The sequence below is a fragment of the Dermacentor andersoni genome, chromosome 2, assembly GCF_023375885.2.
Source record: "Dermacentor andersoni chromosome 2, qqDerAnde1_hic_scaffold, whole genome shotgun sequence".
In the NCBI taxonomy this organism is placed as follows: domain Eukaryota; kingdom Metazoa; phylum Arthropoda; class Arachnida; order Ixodida; family Ixodidae; genus Dermacentor; species Dermacentor andersoni.
Window position 1 is genome coordinate 45196409 of NC_092815.1, and position 22793 is coordinate 45219201.

A 22793-nucleotide genomic window follows, 5' to 3' on the forward strand; every position below is an offset into this window, starting at 1 on the left:
AATATTAATTTAGTTCGATAAAGCACTAGAATGAGAAGAAGAAGGCTCGAATGAGCCTAGAAGAATGAGGACGTATGCTGCACTTTTGCACATGTGCGTACGCGCGTGACGTGACGCATGTTGCTTGTGGTGGTGGTGCTTGTGCAACATCGTCTAACGTCAGAAGGGGTGGTGGCACTTGTCTAACGTTCGCACCAGCTTCTCTGTGCATCCACGTTCATATGGTGTAAAGGAGGCAGATATTTCTTATCTCCTCCGCGAAGCCTCGCCTCGTTCGCTTTTGCATAAGCGTAATTTATTATTTGCCGCATTTCATATTCCTTTAAGGTTGCAGCCTTTCCTTTCACATCATCATTATTCAGCGACCGCCCACTTAAATTTTTTTTATCATTCAACGATCTGAACTTGCCGGAAACTTTCTTAATCTCCTGGCGCTTGCAACGTAACCCTGCTAAAATAACACTCGTATAGTATTCCATGTCAGGGCGAATAAACGCTTGAGCTATGTCTCGCCTGCGCTGTACGGAAGCTCGAAGAGATGCAGCAAGAAAAAACTTTCATTGACCCAGCAGTTCTCTCTCAACATTTTTTTTTTTCATTCTGTCTTCTTATGCCGTCCATGCGTGTTCCCATAACTCGCTGTGAAAGTCGCCCAACGCCACCATTCTATTAGGCGAACTCACGCGGTAACAAATAACCAGTGCGTGTTTCGTCTTCGCACATCGGCGGAGCCATTACGCTAATTAGTTCCCGCCTTTAGACAAACAAAGAAGCACGCCGCACGTGGCACCATTCCCACGCATTCGGAGGATTAATAGAGTCCGATGCGAGCACTGGCGGAACGGAACCCGCTTCGCTCAGGCAAGTCTGCAAAGAGAGAGGCATGCCAGCTCCGCGGCCAACGTACAATTCCATGCAATTGTGCCCCGGCGTGTAGTTTCATACAGTTATTATAAGAGGGTAACCTGACGCTGCTGCTTGCGGAAGCCGCCAGTATGGCCCGTCAATCAACGCATAGGAATACGGCGCGCGTAATTAACACAGCTGCCTTCGACGCTTGCGCGATATGGAACACCCTTCCTCTTCATACGGAAAGGTGCCAGTAGAAATAGGAGTGCATGGGCTCCACTCGCTTGTGGCCTGGTTTTCTCGATTGCAGTTGACATCTATCACTCGCAACACTCAAAATTCACGCGGCCAATCATCACCACCACACATTTTCCTGTGTCTCCATTTTCTGCTGTTTTTGCCTCTATTTAATATTTAGTTTTTCTTTCTTATTGGTAGGTGCGTAAATTCCGAATCAAAACATAAAATTAACCTCCCTAGGAAGACGCGGACACTATATTGCGTACAAGTTAATGCAATTCAACACACAGATTGAATGACTAAAATATGCCTTTCAATCTGTGACGCACGCACTCACCCCCACCCCCTCAACGCACGCACACACAAAAGCACGCCTGGTGGCGCAAGCACGAGCATCGGTACAAGTGCTCTACGCGCACTACTCTTACGACTATCTGGTGCACTCTGAATGCGTGGAAAAAAATCAGTTAATAGTCAACGGATCTGTCCTGTTTGTACCACTTGAGCCCTAGACTACGGTATTCGGCGTTTTGAATTCTTAGTTCGCCATGCTAAGTTTTCCTCAGAAGAATAAGGCTCACCTGTGATTGCTGGAGACACAAAAAGGGAGATGGAGGTCTCGCTGTTGGTGTATATCCTGGTGAAATACAGTCATCATGAGTGAAGATTACTTCTGATAGTTTAGCTAGGGATATTTGTGAAAGCAAGAAGGTCAGGTGGTGATTGGCAGTCTGAGAAATATGTAGAATTTGCACCCGAAGACAATCAACAGCGTTGTGTCTTAGGAGTGGATGATTTCTAGCGAGCACGATTATTGCAGAAGTTGAAGCACATCTCTCCTCAACAGCTCTCCTCAACAGAAGTTGAGGAGATGACTGACCGTGTACGCTCTCCAATGAGCAAACAGACTCGCACGCATTGGACAACACCAGCAGGCTTTAGCGTACTAATCCCAAAAATGCAACTATATAAGTGGCTAGAAGCTTCTACCGTAAATGGTGATGTCTTTCTTTGGCGCTTATTGGATATGTCTCATTTGCATGAAGAGGTATAGTCGAGGCAGAGGAGAGTTTACCAGGAAAGTAGCCACTCTATTTTACTTTTTTCCGAGGACTCCACGTGAATTCAATTTTTTTCTCCGAGTTTCCATCTTTGTGTAGTAATTGATCTGGCAAAGATCCAAAATGTTGAAATACACATTAACCACGCTCACCCCCTAACATAGCGCCTGTTTCTTAATTTACATGGTTTAAGTACGAATACAATTAAGGCCTTCGATTGCTCACTTTGTTATGGAATTCATGGGGCACGTTCTAGCAGCGGCGTTGCAGACGTTCTTTGCTAGCGACCAGCCGTAGCGGCTATGGTGCTGTGCTGCTAAGCAACAGGTCGGGAAATCGAATTCCGGCCGCGGCGGATACATTTCGATGGGAGTGAAATGCAAGAACGCCCGTGTCCCGTACATTGGGGGCACATTGAAGAACCCCTGATGGGCAAAGTTTTTCCAGAGTTCCCCACAATGGCGGGCCGTGAAACCACAACTTTAAATTCTATTCAGTTCAATTCAATTCAGTTCAATTCAAATCATTTCAATCCATTGCTTGCGTAGATTTGCCAAAGGTTCTCGGAAACCTACACCAACTTCTCCCTACCCGATACCTGTCAAACAACACCGGTTACGCTATATGCATGCTAAGAAAAAACGGCCAGAATAACCACATAATATAAACACAGATATCAATTCAGTCGAATCTAATTTTGCTCGCGCACGTCCAGCAGGAACAAATAATCAGGACACTGATGCAATTGTATTGGCCGCCAAGTACATCTTACGTTGGAAAGACATTAACCAAGGTGTCGACAGGAAATCAAATAAACTACTAACCAGGAGAGCGCAGAAGTGGCTGTTCTTCATGCACGGAGAAAATAATTTGGTTGCATCGGCGAGCAACTATTGGTGTGAGATCATAGCGAGGAGAAGTTGAGCACGACGTGACGCTTATTGGAGTTCAGATTACCTTACCACACACTGGGGAGCTCAGCAGGTGGTTACTGGGTATAAAGCATGGCTATTGGATTCTTGTGCGTCCGGCAGCGGGCTCTCTTCGACCGCAGTACCCGATGTATAATAATCAAGGGTTCGACGAAAGTTCGTCTGGTCAGGCATGGAAATTAAAGGAATCACGGTCTCTGAGCAAGCCTAATGAATAATCTGAAGTTTCGGAACCGCGTACGGGTTCCTTGTTTACTGAGTTGGACAGGAAATTGTCGTCACTTATATAGCCAGCACGTGACGTAACGAAAGTGCGTAAATGGCAGGCATGGTCCCTGGTGTCCGGTTCATCGTAGCTGGCGTAAATTGAATGATTAGAGATTCTAGCAGCCGTCGGGATGACATGTTCTTTTCTTTGGCAACAACAGTGACATTGTCCCAGTCAATCTTGTGATTATGCTACTGCGAATGCTCGGACGCCATTGCCGAGCGCCATTGCCGAACGCCATTGCCGAGCATGCGCAGGAACATAATCACAAGATCGACTGGGACAATGCCACTGTTGTTGCCACTTCATCTGATAATACAATTACAGCGGACGAAACTAATATCTTATACACCGCTATGAAATATACTATTATTATGTGAGTAGAAATTTTGCAAAACATTCATGAACATTGTAAAAAATTACTGTGAGCTGTAAACTCAGATATCAAATTTGTCCTCTTCAATTCTTCGAACAGATGAAGTTTACAAAACGGCGACATCTGTATTTTTAAGCAGAGTGGCACTTATGTAGACTTCGCGCTTTCATTTTTATAAGCATAAGAACTATTGGCAATCTTAACAGAAATGTTCCAGGTAATAAATAATAATTGCGCTTCCTAATGTCCTTAGGATTTAATTTTCTCTATGACATGAGAAACAGTGAACTCAAATTGGTCCAAGCGTCACTTTTATTTTTCGTTTTCATAAAAGCGTTTCTGCCTATTACATGTATTTGAATAAACAACATCGGAGTTGGCCCCCGAGCTAAAGCTTCTTCCAGGTGTTTTGATGGCTGTCCGATGGCGGAGAAAGGCATACTCGGGACGCTTAGCAAGCGTCGTGTGTGTAAAAGCAGCCAGAACCTCGAATCTACATGAATTATCACACCATGACAAGGTCACTTTTTCTTATTATTATTAATAGTTAAGAAGCGAAAGACATTTGCGCACCACCATGCTCTAACTGAGAGCTATTTCGGAAACTCTAGCAAGTGTTCAAACACCACCAAATCGTGTAGCAAAAGCTCAATTTCAATGCTACGTCTTGACAGGTTGTCGTCCAGGTTGTCGTCATTATTTTTTGCCAGTGACTAAGTTTGTTAACAATGTCTAGGCAGTGTTGGTTGCATAGTCGTTATTCTACCAATGCTGCAGTTTTGTTCGTGTCAAGCCAAAATGTACCCTTCTGGTGGCCCCTGGCAAGCGTGCTTTTTTGCATGCACACTATTACTGAGAAAAAGCAACCTGTATTGTCAATCTTTCCCTCAAGTGCTTCTGAAAGCCATATTTCACCGAAGCTATGTAACTGTGCATAAATTGTACCCTTTAAATCTAGCCGGAAAATATAAATACGATTCAGACGGACTTCCACGTACTGTTTCAGAGTTGACACCACTCACAAGATCTTATAAATCACGCAGTGATGATATGTGGAAAGCACCCTTTACACGCCTTATGTTAAGAAAACAAATGCTTTATCACACGCTCTCAAAGCTGTTAAACGAACTTCATCAATACGGAAGGAAATTAGAAACATCTGGGTACTGTGCAATGAAGGCATGTTTTGTTGCGAAAGATTGATGACCTTCTTTTGTGTGAAAGCTACACATTATGTATAATCTAATTCCAGAATTTCGAATTATTTTTTTCGCAGTGTTAGAATTGTAGAAAGCATCGATGAATTTATTGTCATGAATGCCTTAGGGAATTATCATTGTACAACATGTACGCACATTTTGTATTTCCACGCTCTCACCGTATGCCATGTAAACGGGCGCTTGAAGCTTCTCAAGTGGATAGATCAACTTTTTTTTTCGAGCCTTCGTCTTCCACAAAAGAACAGATTTGTGGATGGAATAAAGTTCTTTGATTGAGTTATTGAAATGACTAATACCCCCTTAAGGCGGCTTCCTATCGAGTGTTAAAAAAGTTATCTTCATCAGCAATGGCTTATGCCCCTGTAAGGAAGCACAAATGCAGTGGCACATACATTCATTGAAATCACCCATGCAACACACAGAACATCATCCGTTTCAATAGAGAACAAGCTCAAAACAAGCATACGAACCACGGAGTACAGTACGGCCGAGGATGCTCGCCAAGCGAGAAACGAGGTGCGACGTTCGAAGCGGCAGGAGCAAGGCGTTCGACCGCGAGTGCTGCTTTCCCCTACTGAGAGGATGTAACGTAAAGTCGAAGAGAAACGTTGTTGGCGCGAGTCTGACCCCCCTATACGAGCTCGCGTAGCCGCAGCTAAGAGTCAAAAACGAGCCGAAGAAGCCCAACTGCGAAAACAACGATGCTACGATGCGAGACGGCAACGTAGAGAGGAGGCCGAAGCTCGCAGACAACGGATTGCCACATGTTTGCTTAACACTGCGGCTCGTTATGTCTTGCCAAGTGTGCAGCAGACTTTCGACTGCACGTGTTAAAGGAGTGTAACATGCTGCTGAAGTTTTTGTTCATTACCAACAACAACAACAACAACAACAACAAGGGAACATATTTCTCTCGATTAGTGGGATAAAACTAGTGCAATAACAAAAGTGGGAAATGGTACAACAGTGGAACTTGGGACGGTAACATAGACTAACAAGATAGCTGAATTAGTTCGTTCCAATCCGAAACCAGGCCTGGAATATAAGAACACTTATAAGTGTCAGTTCTCGTAAATTAATAAACAATGTGCAAGAGAGTTAGAATGATGGTGCCGTGTGGGTCTGGGTAGTAAGGCTGAAAGATACGGTGATAGCTCCAAGGCAAGTTCTTGGTTAAGAAGCAGTAAAAGGAAGTAAATTCTGAACTATTCTAGACGCACTTTAAGCAGGGGAATGTCACTGTTTTTCATTATTTCGAATGAAGAGCTAGCTAGTCAGATCGGGAGTCAGAGATCGGGAGAATCTTTTGTAAATAATTTGCTGTAAACATTATAACAATTTAGCTAAGAAATAGGAAAGTTATTTACTTCTGATTGAGGGTGTAGAATAAAGTACGTATCTCGGAGTAAAGATCAAAATTTCGCAGTCGCAAATGCTTTTATTCAACGCTCCTCTCTAAATTGTTAACTCAGCTTCAATAATCAAAAAGCCTGCTTGGTAAAATTCTCCTTCATATAAAGCGGAATATGGTAAATAAATAATACTGAGCACGCAGAATCTCACGACCTTTTGAAAAAAGCGTCTTGAGACAGGCAGCTAAGATTAGCAAAATTAAGTGGGTTCAGAAATGGGAAGCATAACAAAGGGAACAAGGCTGCTATTTAATTTTACCTTGTATGCTGACCGCAGCAGATATTTACGCTGACCCGCGCTTAGTAACCACCTCTTCCGGAAAGCACGTTCTTTCTGACCTTTCTGAAGACCTTTCTGTACGTTGATAAATTTTAATGCAGGTAAACAGCGTTAGTTCTATGCGCTCTTTCTTATTTAAAATTTTGTCCAGACTTCTCTATTTTGCCTTCATTTTATTTTCTGCATTTCCCTCATACCTCACATAGTAGTAAATGAGACCGAGAACCGGAATTCTCCTCAGAAAATGAAAAAAGACAAAAAGAAAGTGTGTCAACACACGTTTTACTCTATGTGGTACGCTGCCCTGTGCAGCGTTTGCACTGCATCTGTTATTTACAAGGCACTATCTATTTAAACCAAGCCATGACTACCTTTCCGAACTCTAGTTTACACTAACTTATCGGACTCCTTAAATAAATCTGCTGAAGATGTTTACAGAAGCACAGGGCGAATAATAATGGATTGTATGACACATTGAAAGCCATCACAAGCCATAACCAGCGGGTTATCTGAACAGTGCCGCACATCAATCGAATGTGCCATAAATATAGTATGTCCGAAAGTACTGTGGTGGGTGATAATATTTTAAGAAAAATTAGAAAAGAGGAGTCCGCTATTTAGATTATGTTCAGTGCAAAAGAATCAAAATGTCTATCTATCTATCTATCTATCTATCTATCTATCTATCTATCTATCTATCTATCTATCTATCTATCTATCTATCTATCTATCTATCTATCTATCTATCTATCTATCTATCTATCTATCTATCTATCTATCTATCTATCTATCTATCTATCTATCTATCTATCTATCTATCTATCTATCTATCTATCTATCTATCTATCTATCTATCTATCTATCTATCTATCTATCTATCTATCTATCTATCTATCTATCTATCTATCTATCTATCTATCTATCTATCTATCTATGCATCTCTCGATCTCTATACTACCGTATCACAGCCTCACAACATCGTGATCATGCTCCCTGTGGCGAGAAACCCGTAATACAGCGGGTGGAACTTCAGAAATCAAAGAATGAAAAATGTAAGATCACAGATGAGAGACCATCTGCTGAAGAGCGGAACCTCAGTGAAAACGGCTTATAAGGCTTATAGAGAAACCGGTAGGCTTCGTACAACCCACAACAAACAGGCACCTTCACTCGCACACACGAGAGCACAGGGACGCGCACAGGCACAAGGGACCACGCCGGGGCGTCTCTGATCCGAGCGCCAGTTGCATTAAGAGACAAAAGAACGACGACGCCCAAGACCAACAGAGGAGCATTATTGTAAGTCAGGCGAGGAAAAACACTGAAAGAAAACTCACCAACTGAAAATTCACTGCGCCGTGCGACCGCCGCTACAGCTGGCTTTTGGCCGAAATGGGATCTTAAAATTGGGCAGATGGGTGGAATTTCGCTTTCCGCGGGATTAAGCTAGACATGAAAGATACAGGGACGTCGGATGGGACACGGAAACTGAAGAGAAATCCCGAGGGGACAAAGGACGGACTGGAAGAAACGTCTTCCTGCTTCGCTTCCTTCCGTACACGAACACCTTGAAATCTCCTGGGATCTCCCCCCCCCCCCCCCCCCCGTATAGAAACCCTTTTTACTTATAGCTCTCTAATTCTTTCTCCGCTTTCGAAAATCTGTCTTTATTAGGGAGAGCGCAGGCTCTGTAATATTCCCACCTTTCCATGGTCACTCCTCTCTCTCACCTTAATTTCTCCTCCTCGATGCATCACTTTATCGTGCCATAATATAATGGAACACTTCGTAGCATGATATACAGAAATGTAGAGGTGTTCGAATGGTTAATTTTTCTAGTCGACTAGAGCACGAATATTAGAGGAAACGCAACCTTCCCATATAGAATCGTATATCGAATTCAATTCTCGGTTATTATAAACAAAGCGAAATCGGAAAAAAATCGGCGCTATATTTACTGGCCAAATTAACAGCAAAGAGCTACAAGTATCCCTCACGGTCATCAGAAATTTGGCAGCTGCCATACCCAAGCAAACCTTTAGGACATAAAATGCTTCATGTATTACTCAACAACCTTAATCAACATGACGTTCAAATACAAAAAAAAAACATCTACATCAATTCCAAGCTCTTTTTCTTCTAGATGAAATAAAGAAAAACTGAAAACGTGTGATCTTTTTATTTTTATCTTTCAACATGTTCGTTTTGTATTGAGCAAGTTTTGCTATCACCACTTTAGTTGTTATAGGTATTCCCCGCTGTGTACTAATATACGGCTGCAAACAACACTGAACCGTTCTTTCTTATTTATTTATTTATTTATTTATTTATTTATTTATTTATTTATTTATTTATTTATTTATTTATTTGTCGGTGCATATGGTAAATTTATATGTTTATACTTTATTGTCATTTGTATAGCTGTTCTCCCATTATGTGCATATGTTGAGTTGTAAATACCGCATGCTTCTTGAAAGAATTGTGTCGGATTTCAACGTATCAATGAACTGCTGTCAGGTCTTGTAAAGGGGGCTCAGAGCCGAACAAACCAAAAGCTTTCCTCACCGTTCTTTCCTTCTGTTCTGCAAACGGAAATAAACTTTCTTCTTCTTCTTCTCAAAGTTTCTCAGCAGTCCCTCTGGAGAAAGTTAGACTTGTTTACATCTTTTTACACGTGCATGCAATGCCGGTCGAAACTGGTCGCCACGTCAACTAAAGAACCTTTACTTAAAAAAGAATTTTTCATCTTTAATCTTTTTTTTTAAGTGCTTCGTTCGCTGAAGTAGAGAAGTGGATGCCACATCAGCGCACATTATTTTAAAGGGGTCCAATGTTGGTGAGACTAGTACATAATATGTTAATTTTCCTAAATCTTGACAACACATTCGTTATATACTGCCTAAAAGGGGAGACTTTCTTAATGAATCACTAAAAAGTCCTGTGCGTTCGCTCCGGATCTGGTGCGTCGGCGCAACAACCTCGGCTTTCCTGCAGCAAAATTATTCTGAACAATCGTCAGGTGCACGTTCTCTCTCTCTCGCTCACGAGACTGCAATAGGTATTGTTATCCATATTATTTAAAGAGAAACGAATATGCGACGATATCTAAAAGTCCATTCTCCAATCAAATACGAATCAGTTTGCAATGGGCATTCGATAAGTATTGGAGATATCGAATATTCGCACATCCACACTTTGACTCGTCGCCATAGGAACAGCACTAGACGGCAGTGTTCTTGCTTTCGCCTTCTTTTATCGCCATACGTCGTGCGTTACTTGTGCCTCCATAAGTATGCAGGAGCACTTAGGATAAATATGGGTGCGTAATTGGTCATAACTTTCCAAAATTGACGAGGATCCCGAGTCGAGAGAGACAGAGAGAGAAAACATTTATTTGGACCATCGAGGTCGTTGCTCTTGGGGTCGAGTTGAAATAATCCTAGAAGAGAGATAAACCGATACGGCAATAACGGGCCGAATGCTCAGTGAGAGCTCTCGGTGTGGGCGTGCGTTACCCTGAAGACGCTCCATTTGTTTATTTTATAACCCAGAGGGGTCGAACCGGCATTACAAAGAGAGTGGTAAGAACCGTGCGCGCAGACCATGACAAAGTGAGCAGCCTCGGCTCTGTAGGCGTCGGCTTCACAGTGCCTTAGCATATTTCCCAGTGGCACACGGAAACCAACCGCCGTCGTCCGTGATAAGCGATAGGCAGCCATCTTTTGACGCGTACTTGAAAATCGCCTCCGATGTTTTAACTATACCTCGTTTTATGTTAAAGCACTCTTTACCGCGAGGTTCATCTGGACTATGAGGTACTAAGAGTGCCGCGTCTGGACTGTAAAACGAGTAAATTGATTGGTGCGATGCATCAAGGAAAGGTGTGGCATCAAGGAAATCAGGCGTGGAAATGCATTGGCGGCGATTTCTTAAGTAGGTGTCAGAACACGAGTCGACTCGTGTCATCCGTGCAGGCGTGGTAGAGATAGCGGGACGTGTGCATCTCACTTACTGGGGAGTTCACTTGGGAGTGGTGCTCTGAAATAAACATTTCAGGTCACCAGTCCCAGACCTTATTGAACGACCCGTACATTAAAACAGCACGAGGCTCGGCGCTGTCTATCTTCTCCTCCTCGTTAGGAGGGCCGAGGCGGCCGCGACATTGAGCGCCAGCGTCGCCGTCTTCGAAACGCTGGTCGCGATAGCGTGCTGCACCTACACACATGCTCAGTCGGCTCTGATTCAGTGTGCTTATCGCGCTTCACCCGTGCTGCCATCGCAGCCGTGGCACCACGGGCGGCTGGCACCGTAGCCGTCCCCTGTTGTCAGCGTCATTCTAGGGCTCCCTCTCTCTCTCTCTCTCTGTTGCCGGCCTCAAAGCCATCGTCCGCTCCCTCGTTCTGTGTGTGCGCGCTTTTATAACGTTGCAAATAAATATTCTTCATTCTGACCAGGCACCAGTTAGGCATGACAAATATAACGAGAAAGGAGGAGCTGGAATATGTAAAACCGGGACTATCTCAACAAAAAAATTAACGACGCAGGCGGAGAGGCGATATGTTGCAAACGCTTTAGGTATTCACCACAGCGGTCGCATGCACACACTTTGCTTGTATTTTCTTAAGAATAATGTTCCAAACGCACTCAGGAAGCATTATGACTCTTTTGCTTAAAGTGTGACGATCCAAAAACCTCATAAAAGATACCTAGACTCACAAGCTGGTATGCGTACCTTTATGCCTAAGGAAAAGCGTTCAAAATTCGTTTTTTTTTTATTCGCAGCTCACAGGGATTGCACTGGTTAAAATGCATCGACTGTAAAAGGGGAACAATGAATAGTATGTGACGAAGTTCCTTCCACGACAACTTGAAATTCTGATGCTAACCCCCTTTAAATGCGTGGCTAATGCTACATAGCCATTTGCTACTTACTGGCCACTTGCCGTCTTCCTCGCGAGCGGCATGGCCTTCCGCCTTCTTAGTCACACCTTCATTAAATTGAACCACAATAAGAGGTCGTCGGGTACAGTGTGCTGTTACTAGCGCTTGCAGACAGAAAGAACGCCGACAGTGCGTCCCCAAGCGCCCTCAAGCATGAAATTAAATGTAATTTCATTGTATTCTCTATTAAGGTGCAGTTCGCATGGCAAGCTAAATAAATATATGCGCAAGGCTGATGAATAACCAAGCTACACATCTGACAGCACTGTCAGACGTGAAGCTACAGTAGACACCGAAATGTCACCATTGCGTTTACACAGATTTGTGATATAGCAGCTCTGGAGTTCACCATTTTAAGACGATTTCATTTTCCGTTGCTTTCGTTATTCATAGTTATATCAGCCGTTATTTTAGGGATGCTTCACCCCGGGTTGGCAAAATTTTAGGAAGTAAATACGGAAGATGAAGCAGGCCACTGCAAAACACGGCGCCAGATGCTCTTCACGGCTTGCCATGACGATATAGAGCGATCAATCGATTATTGCTAAAACCCATGTCATGAGTGAGTGAGTGAGTGAGTGAGTGAGTGAGTGAGTGAGTGAGTGAGTGAGTGAGTGAGTGAGTGAGTGAGTGAGTGAGTGAGTGAGTGAGTGAGTGAGTGAGTGAGTGAGTGAGTGAGTGAGTGAGTGAGTGAGTGAGTGAGTGAGTGAGTGAGTGAGTGAGTGAGTGAGTGAGTGAGTGAGTGAGTGAGTGAGTGAGTGAGTGAGTGAGTGAGTGAGTGAGTGAGTGAGTGAGTGAGTGAGTGAGTGAGTGAGTGAGTGAGTGAGTGAGTGAGTGAGTGAGTGAGTGAGTGAGTGAGTGAGTGAGTGAGTGAGTGAGTGAGTGAGTTAACTTTATTGCAGGTCCGGCGAGGACGCGAACTCGTCGCGCACCCGGGTAGTCCCACGTCGGGACCGGCAGGTCTAGCCCACCGGCCAGGTCGCGGGCACGCCGGACGGCCAGGATTTCCTTTTCTAAAGCGGGCTATATAGAATCGAGTCCCACTCCTCCTTGATGAACTTGGCGTATGTCGACCCGCACTCCCAGAGCATGTGAGGTAGAGTGGAGGTCTGGCCGCAGGACGGGCAGGCGTCGTCGCGATACACGTCGGGGTAAGCCTCGTGGAGAGCGGACAGACACGGATATGTGCTGGTCTGTAGAAGCCTAAGCGAAACGGCTTGCGCCCTATTCAACTTGGGGTGAGGGCGTGGAAAGACCCTTCTGTACACGTAGAAATATTTAATAATCTCGTTGTGAGTAGCGGGAGTGTCCCTGTCACCGTAGAGAGGAGGGGAATCAGTGCTCCTTATAGAGGAAGCGCGGTCGGTGATGTCACGCGCAGCCTCGTGAGCAGACTCATTGAGGTTCGCGGGAGCACCCTCGACCAGCCCTACGTGAGCGGGAAACCAGTGAATGGAATGGGTTGTGAGAGCATATGGACTCGAGCCGCTAAGAAGGCGAACTGCTTCCTTGGCGATGCAACCCTTCTGAAAAGCCCTAACTGCCGTTTTTGAATCACTATAGATTTCGGACCCACGACCGTCTAGCAGGGCGAGGGCGATGGCGACTTGCTCGGCGACTTCGGGGTCTGAAGTGCGAATTGAGGCGCTATTGGAAATCTTGCCGCTCGAGTCGATCACAACGATGGCAAAGCTCTTCCCGTCACTGTACTCCGCGGCGTCGACGAAGCTTGCTCTAATGTCGTGTTGCTTGATCTGTTTGAAGATGGCTGCTGCTCTGGCCTTGCGTCTGCCCTCGTTGTGGACGGGATGGACGTTTCGGGGCACAGGGGCCACTACGAACTTGTCTCGAATGCACTTAGGTATCGGGGTACTGACCATCACGGATTCCTTAGGGTGGCAACCCAGCTCTTCGAGGATGCGTTGACCTGCCGCTGTGGTGGTCAGGAGACTGAGTTGCGCGCGCTTTCTTGGGCTTCGGCAATCTCCTCGACGGTGTTATGTACCCCCAGCTTCAAGAGATCCTCGGTATGGGTCCTGATGGGTAGCCCAAGAGCCCTCTTGACTACTTTGCGGATGAGAACGTTGAGCTTGTCTCTCTCCGCTCTGAGCCAGTTGTACATAGAAATCGTGTACGTGAAGTGGCAGAGTACAAAGGCATTGATCAGCCTGAGAAGATTGTTTTCCTTCATGCCTCGATGCCGGTTTGCTATTCTGCGAACGAGGCGGAAAGCGTTGTCCGTCTTTGCGATGATCTTGCGGAGAGCAGTTCCGTTCCCGCCGTTGAATTCTCCAAACATGCCCAGGACCCGAATAACGTCGACCCTGGGTATCACCCCCCCCCCCCCCCCCGTCACAAAGGCGAAGTCTGATGCTGCTTTCGGAGACTGGCTTCCAATCTTTGGGTCTGCGTCCCTTCTCTTTTCTGTAAAGCAGGAGCTCCGACTTGGCGGGGAAGCATCGAAGTCCGGGGGGCGGAGATACTCCTCGATCACGTCGATAGCCTCCTGCATGGCTTCTTCGACTCTGCCCTCGCAGCCGCCGGAGCACCATATGGTGATGTCATCGGCGTAGATGGTGTGCTTGACATCCTCGACGCGCGCCAACCTCTCGGAAAGACCAATCATACAGATGTTAAGCAGTGTTGGGGAGATGACGGCGCCCTAAGGAGTGCCCCTCTCTCCTAGGGGCACATCTTCGGAGCGGAAGTCTCCAATGCGAAGCTTGGCCTTCCTGTCAGTTAGAAAAGAGCTGACGTAGCTGTGGAATCTGGAACCGAGACCCAGGTCTGAAATGGTCTTGACGATGAAGGTGTGGAGCACATTGTCGAAAGTCTTCTCGAGGTCCAGACCGAGCAGAGCCTTGACGTCTCTGGAACGGCCATCCACAATCTGATGCTTGATTAGTTTCATGGCATCCTGCGTTGAGAGTCCGGCGCGGAATCCGATCATGTTGTACGTGTAAACCTCGTTGTCTTCGAGGTACCCGTTAAGCCTGTTGAGGACGACGCGTTCCAGGACCTTGCCGACGCCGGAAGTCAGAGAAATCGGCCTCAAGTTCTCGATGTTCGAGGCCTTGCCGGGCTTGGGGATGAGCACCGTGCAGGCCGTCTTCCATTCTGCAGGTACAATGCCGCTCTTCCAGGACTCGTTTATCTTGTCGGTCAGAAAGACAATCGACGTGTCATCCAGGTTTCTCAACATTCTGTTGGTCACTCCGTCCGGACCCGGTGCAGACTTGTGGTTGAGCGCGAAGATGGCCTGTCTGACCTCGGCAATGGAGAAGTCTTCGTCCAGCTCGGGGCGTGGAGGGCCTCGGTAGTCCGAGAGTTGGGTCGACGGATATCCGTCGCGACGGACAGGCAGGTACTTGTGTATGAGTTTTGCGACGAGTTCATCGACCGTGTGAGACCTGGTGGCTTCGTGAAGGGCCCGGGCCGACGTATGCCTTTGATTTGACTTCGAGCCGCTTTCGTCGAGCAGGTGCTTCAGCATACCTCAGGATTTGTCGTTGCGCATCTGTCCCTCGATGGATTCGCAGAGCTCGTCCAACTGCTGCTGGCATAGCGCCTTGCAGTGGTCATCGATGACCTTGTTAAGCTCCGAAATCTTCTTTCGGAGTATGCCATTGAGCCTTTGACCCTTCCATCGGCGGAGCAGGGCGGTTTTGGCCTCGATCAGGTGGGCGAGTCTGCTGTCCATCCACTCGATGTCGACATCTGTTTCCACTTTCTTGGTGGCCGCGGAAGCGTCGTTCCGGATGCCTTCACACCATTCTTCATGTCATGCTAAGCTGGAAGTTGTGAAACATACTAGAACAGCATGCCCAATTCATTTAAACCGTCTTTTACAGGAGACATACGCTGGTATGCACTACTACTGTGTTTTCGATGCTAAATCGTCAAATGGCCCATTGAACGAAAGAACCGGCTTCTGTCCTCTAGAAAACGGCAGGTAAATTCCCATTGGCCGCGACGTCACGTCACGAGCTTGCCTCGGCGGAGCAAAGCGGGGGTAAAGGAACACCTGCTGCTGCCTTAGCGCGCCAGCTGTTGCGTGAGGAGAGAGGGCATCGAGCGACGCCACGTCGACCTCGCTCTCGCTCTCTGAAGCCTGTGTTATGCGCGCTTCCCTTGGCCGCGCAAGCTCTCGCCTGCGCTCTAACTGCACCTCGGTTAAAGGGCAACTCCGGTCAATTGTTGATGTCTACTTGCATTAACAAAATTTCTAATACTCCTTCTTTTTTACACTCTGATTACCTGTGCCAAACTATATGACTGCAACTCATTTAGTTTTCCTGAAAATGAATTTTGGCTGCGTGTCCCCGACTCATGCCCACGAATGTATGACATTCTACTGGCCACTGTGTGCTTGTGACGTCAGAGACTACACTACCATTTCGCCCAGAAAAGACGAAGCTGGCTCCTTTTTCTACGACAAAACGGCTGACAAACATCGTTTTGACAGGCGTGATAACCGGTGCTTCTCTGTCGCAGCACAATGCATTGAGCTTGTGCACTTCAGCCTCATCGCGCGGCGGCAATTTGTCAAAAGCAAACGGCAATCCTTCAGCGCTTATGTCGTCGCTAAAGTCACCACCCTCTAATCTGAAATGGCTGGAAGAACCCCCCGTGTCGTCAGAAGACATCGTCAGCTTCGCCTTTTTGGCGTTAGCATCACGTGTACTGCGTGTTCAGCATGTGTTCTGCGTGTTTACATGAAGGTGGTGTAGGACCTGACATCATCGATTCACAGTGGCGTCACACGAAGTAGCTTCCCGTTCCGGTTTCGGTACCTCGTTTATTGGTTATTACAGCGAAGCTGCACATGGCTAGCACATTTCAGTCAACCACGAAGAACCAACGAACTAGCTCGTTGGCGCCCCTCGGCGCCACCGCGCGAACCCACTCGTGCCACTGCTTACGCGTTCGTCGTCTCCTTCCAAAGCTGACTTAAGGGGGTATGCGCCATTCTTTGGCAAAAGGAAACTATCGTCATCATCATCAATAACAACTATTACCATCAGCAATGGCTTGAACATCGTCGTCTTCTTCCACAGCTGGTTGCGTTGCCACACATCATTCCGTCGTACAATTTCATCTCTATTCTGTCGACGTAATGAAAACGCAGCGTTAATTTTTTTGTATTTCCGGTGGTATGAACCATTTCTTGAGCGGGTATGAGCCATTCATGGCCTCACGTGACGGACGCATTTAATAACACAGGCGATACGAGAATGTGTGTAAATGCCTATCGTCACGATAACCACCGATTCTGTCACCTCTGTGTCGCGTACTAAACCGCTTCGCTTGTCATCCACCTTCACAGAGTGGAATGGCTCATAAAATTATTGAGGGTTTTCTAAACAAATTTAACCACCCTAACAGTAACAGGACTATTGATGTCATTGAAAAGGACAATACCTTAACATGGTTAAAAATACGCCGGAGCTGTCCTTTAGGGCCAAATCAAAACAAGCCAAACGTCTCAACGCGCTCGCTTGCCCGCGAGTAGTTCATAACTCAAAGTACCGCTCAGCAGCGTTCACTTGAGCATTAACGCTTTCGCATTCACAACTCATTAGAAGCGCTTAGGTGCGCATGAATTTTTCGTCCCACTAACTTGGGTAATCTTAGGCAATGTAAAGGATTTCGACAACCATCATATAAGCACAGGTTCTAAGCGCATAACAGTGTAATTTATTACGCAAGTGTCTTACAATATTTGCTGATAGCTAAGTAAAGAGAGTGCAAGCCTTCTTCCTCTGTAAAAAATGATCTTTATGCACATTGCGCGATATCCACGTAATACTACAAACAGTTTAAAATAACGCGACAAATACCGACAAAATAGTCGCCCGACACTTCAGCAGCCCTCTACAACACCCGTCTCGCGTTGTCCTGGCATGTGTGTTCTACCAAATCAACTCGACGACCCTGCCGACGAACATGGTCGTGTTGCTGACTGGTTCGTAGAGCACGAAGACGAACGGGTGATTGATGTGGAACTCGACTGGCGAGACGGGGTGCTCGCCGCTCTCGTTTATCACCGTGACGCCGTGGTGTTCTCCTTCGTGGCCCACCTTATTCACCCTAAGCTTGACCTTGTGCACCAACTCGGTGAGAGGCTCGCCAGACTCCTTGAGGAGGCCGCTTAGGTCAGCCTTCTCCGGGTCGAAGAGAGCAGCCAGGCCGGCCCGCCTGAGCACTTGCCGCAGTGACACGGAGCTCTCGAGCTCGATGTTGGGCATGCTCAGTTCGACGAGCGTCTCGTCGCAGCTCTTCAGCGCCTGCTGCAGCGCCTCGGCGTCCAGCCGGTACTCGACAGCGTGCACCCCGCACCGGTCGGTGGGCAACAGGAGCAGCATGTGCCACTTGCGGCCCACGCTCGGCACGACCAGGCAGCGAGCCGAGAGCGCCTTGGACGCGCAGTAGCGGTAGTACGAGACGGTTCGCACCATGCGCGCCTTGCACGGTTCGGTGCCGTTGTTGTAGAAGTTGGCCAGGACCGTCTTGTGGTGGTCGAACCGAGAACCCCAGGCGAGCTCGGCGTACGCCGCGCTCGCGATCACGTAGCACGCCGACAAAGACCCGTCCCCGCCGGTGGTCGGCAGGTTTTCGCTTATGACGCTGGGCACGTGTCCGCGGGACATCGTCTCGAACCAGAGGTTGATCTCGTTCCTCGTGCGTTCGGGCCTGGCGTCGGCCAGCAGTGCGCGGATGGACACGTAGAAGTTCTCGCGCAGTGCCTTGCTCGAGGCGTCCTGGAGGCGGTCCACGGAGGTCACGTACAGGGCGCTGATGAACTGCACTCGCTGCTGTTTTCCGCGGGCCCTCAGCGTGCGTATTAGGTTCTTGAAGAAGCCCTGTACTCGGTCGCCGGCTACGGGTAGCTCTGCGCAGCGCAGCACGCCTTCCAGCTGCTCCCTAGTGGTGCCCTTGCTGCCGAACCACACGCTGACCAGCAGCCAGTAGAGGTGACTGGGCGAGATAGAAAGGTTCTGCTGGCGCGGGAGATAGCGCAGAAGCCGATGGGCGAAGCTGTTGATGGCAAAGACTACGTGCTCCAGCGCTTGCGGTTCGAGCAGCGGACCGGTCGCGCCCAGATCCAGCTCCTGGCTGCCGATGGACTGCGACCGGCGTTCGTCCTCGTCACTTTCCTCGAGAGAACCGCACACGCTGCCTGCTGATGTACGTTCCGGGGGGTAAATCTCGGGGGCCCCGTCAGTCCCCGCAGTTTGAGTCATCTTCGCCATGGGGCTAAGCCGGCAAGAGCGAGGACAGAAGACGACACCCAGAAGTTGGAACGCTTCTTCGCGGCTTCTTCTTCTTCTGCTCTCGCCATCGCATGGGCCGCGTGACGAGCCCATGTACCGACTTCGTTTTTCTTTTAACCGAAAACAGGGCATATGCGTAGTGGAAGGGTGGGAATGACTATATATATATATATATATATATACGCATATACCTACGCATATCCTTGGCTGTTTTCCACTAAATTAGACCTATTCGCACGCGGTCGTTGTTGATATTCTTCTCTGATAATAGCAAGTACAGTGACACAACTTTGATCATATGGTGAAAGCAACGAATCATGATGTAACGGGCCAGTGGAACAGAACTACAGAATTTTTCTCGTGGTTTTCGTAAAACAGCGATGGAAGCAGCCTTTGGTTCGGAGCACACTTATTCAAGCAAGTTCTCACGCTCCAAAGCACACAGTGTGTTGACATGCAGCGTCTCTCTATGCACTAATTTGTCATATTTGTATCACTATATAGGCCGACTTCTTTGTTGTCCTTTGGAAAGGCGCAAGAAGTTTGCGTTTCGGCTACTTAAGGATACACTCACTTTGCGGTTTAGAAGCGCTATAAGGGCTAAAGTTAAAGCTAGTTGGATGTACGTGTTGAAGCGACATGCTCTAATGAGCCACAAGAAAGCAACGACGGAAAAGACACACACGACACCAGAACAACACCGAGTGTCTTGCCTGTTCTGTGCGTTAATGGTTTTGGTGGTTAAACAGCTCAATCCACTGCAATGGGAGTTTTTGCTTAGTGCACCAACTTGTTGTTATATTTACTTTCTTCTGCATCATATTTATTGCCATTTACGAACTTCCCTCGGCGCAGGGCATCAAGCCGACCTTTGCACGGGCTAACGTTGTTGTTCATCCATCTGTTTCCTTCCTCTTCTCCTTCCCCTCTCTGGTAGACCCTCCCACACGCTACGCCCTGCGCCTTCCCCACCGCCTACGCTTGAGAAAACATATAGCCACTTCGCTTCTGCCAGAGAATTCTTTCTCTATTTTTTTTTTTTTTTTTTTTTTTTGCATTCGGACAGAGTCCTTTGTTAGAAAAGGTTACTGGTTCGGACTTCTTTGGCACTACACAGCTGCATCCTATAGACGCTCTCAATCAGACATTATTTTTCCGCCCGCACGGCGAAACTTTCAGGATGTATCTCCAAATACATGCGGTTTCTTTTCATTTTCACTTCTGGTCATATATCAAAACGTCCTCTTGGGCCGAGCTCCGAAGGGAACTGGGCAAATAAAGGAAGCAGTTCACTCGGAAGCGTGCGGGGGCCGATCCTCAACGCTACACACCTACGCTAACCGAACCTAACCAAACGTATAACGCTTTTCTAATGGACATTTTACACACGACCCACCGTCTGTCACCCATAAAAATGCATGCCCGGTTTGATAACACACGATAAACGAACAAAGGCAACATAATATACTGGCATTCAGCTGCACAACTGCAATTTCATAAAAACAAGCTTCGAACAAGTTTAACTCAATGAAATAATATTTCGAAAGAGCACATTAAATATTGCACGCATTTGAACAAAAATATATTCTATATATGGTAACATAATAAACAAAGAGTGAGGGGAGAGGCATAAAAGCGGACACCGGTGAAATGCTTTGTACGATCGCGCAATTAACATAAGTACAGGCGACAGCCGGTCAGTTAGGTGTTCTCACCCAAAACACGAGGTAATATCGCGACGCTCGTCATGTTTAGCCTTCAAAGTCTGGTTATTTGAACGGCCAGTTGTCGAAACGCTACGGGGATAAACGTGTGCATCGTATCTCACTAATTGCTTGTGGTTGGAAAGCACACAGAAATAGGGCTAGAAAACGGGCAGGTCTATTATTATTATCCATAGGTGCGCGGGCTGCTCGAAGTGCGAAACATCAGAGGGAAAGGCGGCTGTTTTCGGTGCACCCGAGAAAGGATTTCAATAACAGATTTTATTTACGGGCAGACGTGAGAAGGAAGTCGCTATCGCCTTTACACATACTGAGGACAACGACATTATCCATAAGAGAAAGAAGGGGAGAGAGAGGCGGACGTGGCCACCAAAGTAAGGCAAATTCTAACGCTCCGCCTAGTATGTGCGGTCCACTGCTTGTCCCCACCAACAGGAGTGTTTCCGACAGCACTGCCGAACTACGAAAAACTCTTATGTCACTATTATATAACGAGCGTCGCATTTCCAGAGGTGAATCAAGCAAGATCAACTTCCACCTAATTCAGTGTTTTTTTGTTTTTGTTTTTTGAAGCTATGCGAGAGAAAGTATTGAAGGTGGTTCACGCGATTGGATGCAGCTGTCAGACAGGCTGTGATAACCGTTTTTTTTTCGCCCTTGAGTTTTGCAAAAGTAAATCGACAGATCTGCTCAATTTCCAACTCCCTAGCAAGTTAGAGAACAACGACTCCAAATAAAAATAATTTCTTTACTTCCTACCTTTCATTAGACGACACTCCAGGATTTCATTTAGAGCGATTGCAGAAGCGGGCTACTATTGTTCGAAATTATGAAGCAGTGCGTCCTAGCAGTAGCCGCCAATGGCTGCCTTGATAAAAAACACAGAGGCATCCAACTATCTTTCGCCCGCGTACGGGCTTGTAATGAGGACACCAAAAACAAGGCGAATACTTCGGCAATGTGCAATGCGCTTAAGCCTACGTGAAATCACCACGTCTCGAAACGCTAATCCTGCGACAATCTCTCTTTTCTCCCTGTTTTTTTTTTCTTTAAGCTACAAAGTGCTCTACAAGTATACACCGGTGAAGTCAAGCTTCTTTTGCAGCTTGGTTGTGGAAATCCTGACAACGTATAGCTTTTTGTACCAGAGTTTGTAGGTTTATATTAGTCTTCTTTTTTCTTTTCTCATGACAACAGTACGAAGTTCGACTAGTTTCTGTGGAAACACGATAGCAAAACAGAACCACTCTTTCTTTCGCTTAGTTCGCTTAAGTCCCGCAGTTTATGCAGTTTATGAGCCTGTTTTTTCTACCTTCTTTCAACAGTGCTCAAGCAAACAACGTGTACACTTGGATCAATAAGTCGCATAAGGATGAGAAAAGCAAGCATGGGCTAATGCAGTAGAAAATTAGAGTCTAAGCCTTAGCACTGGCGTCGCCAGCCGGGAATAAACCGTGTTGGCCACTCAAATTGAGTGAAGGTAACGGTTTTTCAAACGCTCATTTAAAATCGTCACTGCTGCCTGGCTATTCGGCTAAGCAGAAAGGCTGTAAGAAGAGGTCAAAAGCCACGAGGGCCAAGGGCTGCAGGGAAAGAAGCCGGATAGAAGCCCTCCATTTCCTCTGACAGCAACGCGGGCACTGCCATCACAAGCACTGCCGTCGGTGGCACGAAACGGGCCGGCCAGCTAGTAGCTTCTTAAATACGCGTTCTCTGCTCAAATATTTACCACTCCGCTTCTTCGGAGTGGGGCTTCTTTTCCTCCGTGTCCATATAATTCGATTTGTTCTGAAGGGAGGCTGAATTTACTAATTAAGCAGATTTCCAGCACACGCGCATCTATCCATCTCCGATGCCTCGGGCTTTTCTTTTAAACGTTCCCGATAAAATTTCTTTTTCCTTCTTATTCTTATTCTTCTTCAATTCTCTCCACTTTGTTCTTTCGTACCCTGCCATCTTCCGATCATTCTCCGGTCCTTACGCGTTTCTTCCCGCTCGGCCGGTTAGCTGTGCTTACAGTTGCTGCAGCCCAGGCGTACGCCACCTTGGAACGTTGTTCGCCGGTGCTGCGTGGATCTCCATTCGTGTCTCATGGAACAGTCCGGAGTGCGGGCCCTTGTTTTTGCACGTTTGGGCATAATAACACGATGTCCGATGGTGCACTTCTTCATCCCACCTCGAGCACCCTTCCTTTTGTCCGTAGAGGGTGCTTGGCG

General features: G+C 46.9%; 1 protein-coding gene across 1 annotated transcript; it reads right to left on the reverse strand.

The window, feature by feature from the left end:
- Positions 1 to 17491: 17491 nt before the first annotated feature.
- Positions 17492 to 18832, reverse strand: LOC126542627 (serpin B3-like). Its single transcript, XM_050189757.1, has one exon. The coding sequence runs from the start codon at positions 18830 to 18832 to the stop codon at positions 17492 to 17494; it is 1341 nt and encodes a 446-aa protein (XP_050045714.1).
- Positions 18833 to 22793: the final 3961 nt, after the last annotated feature.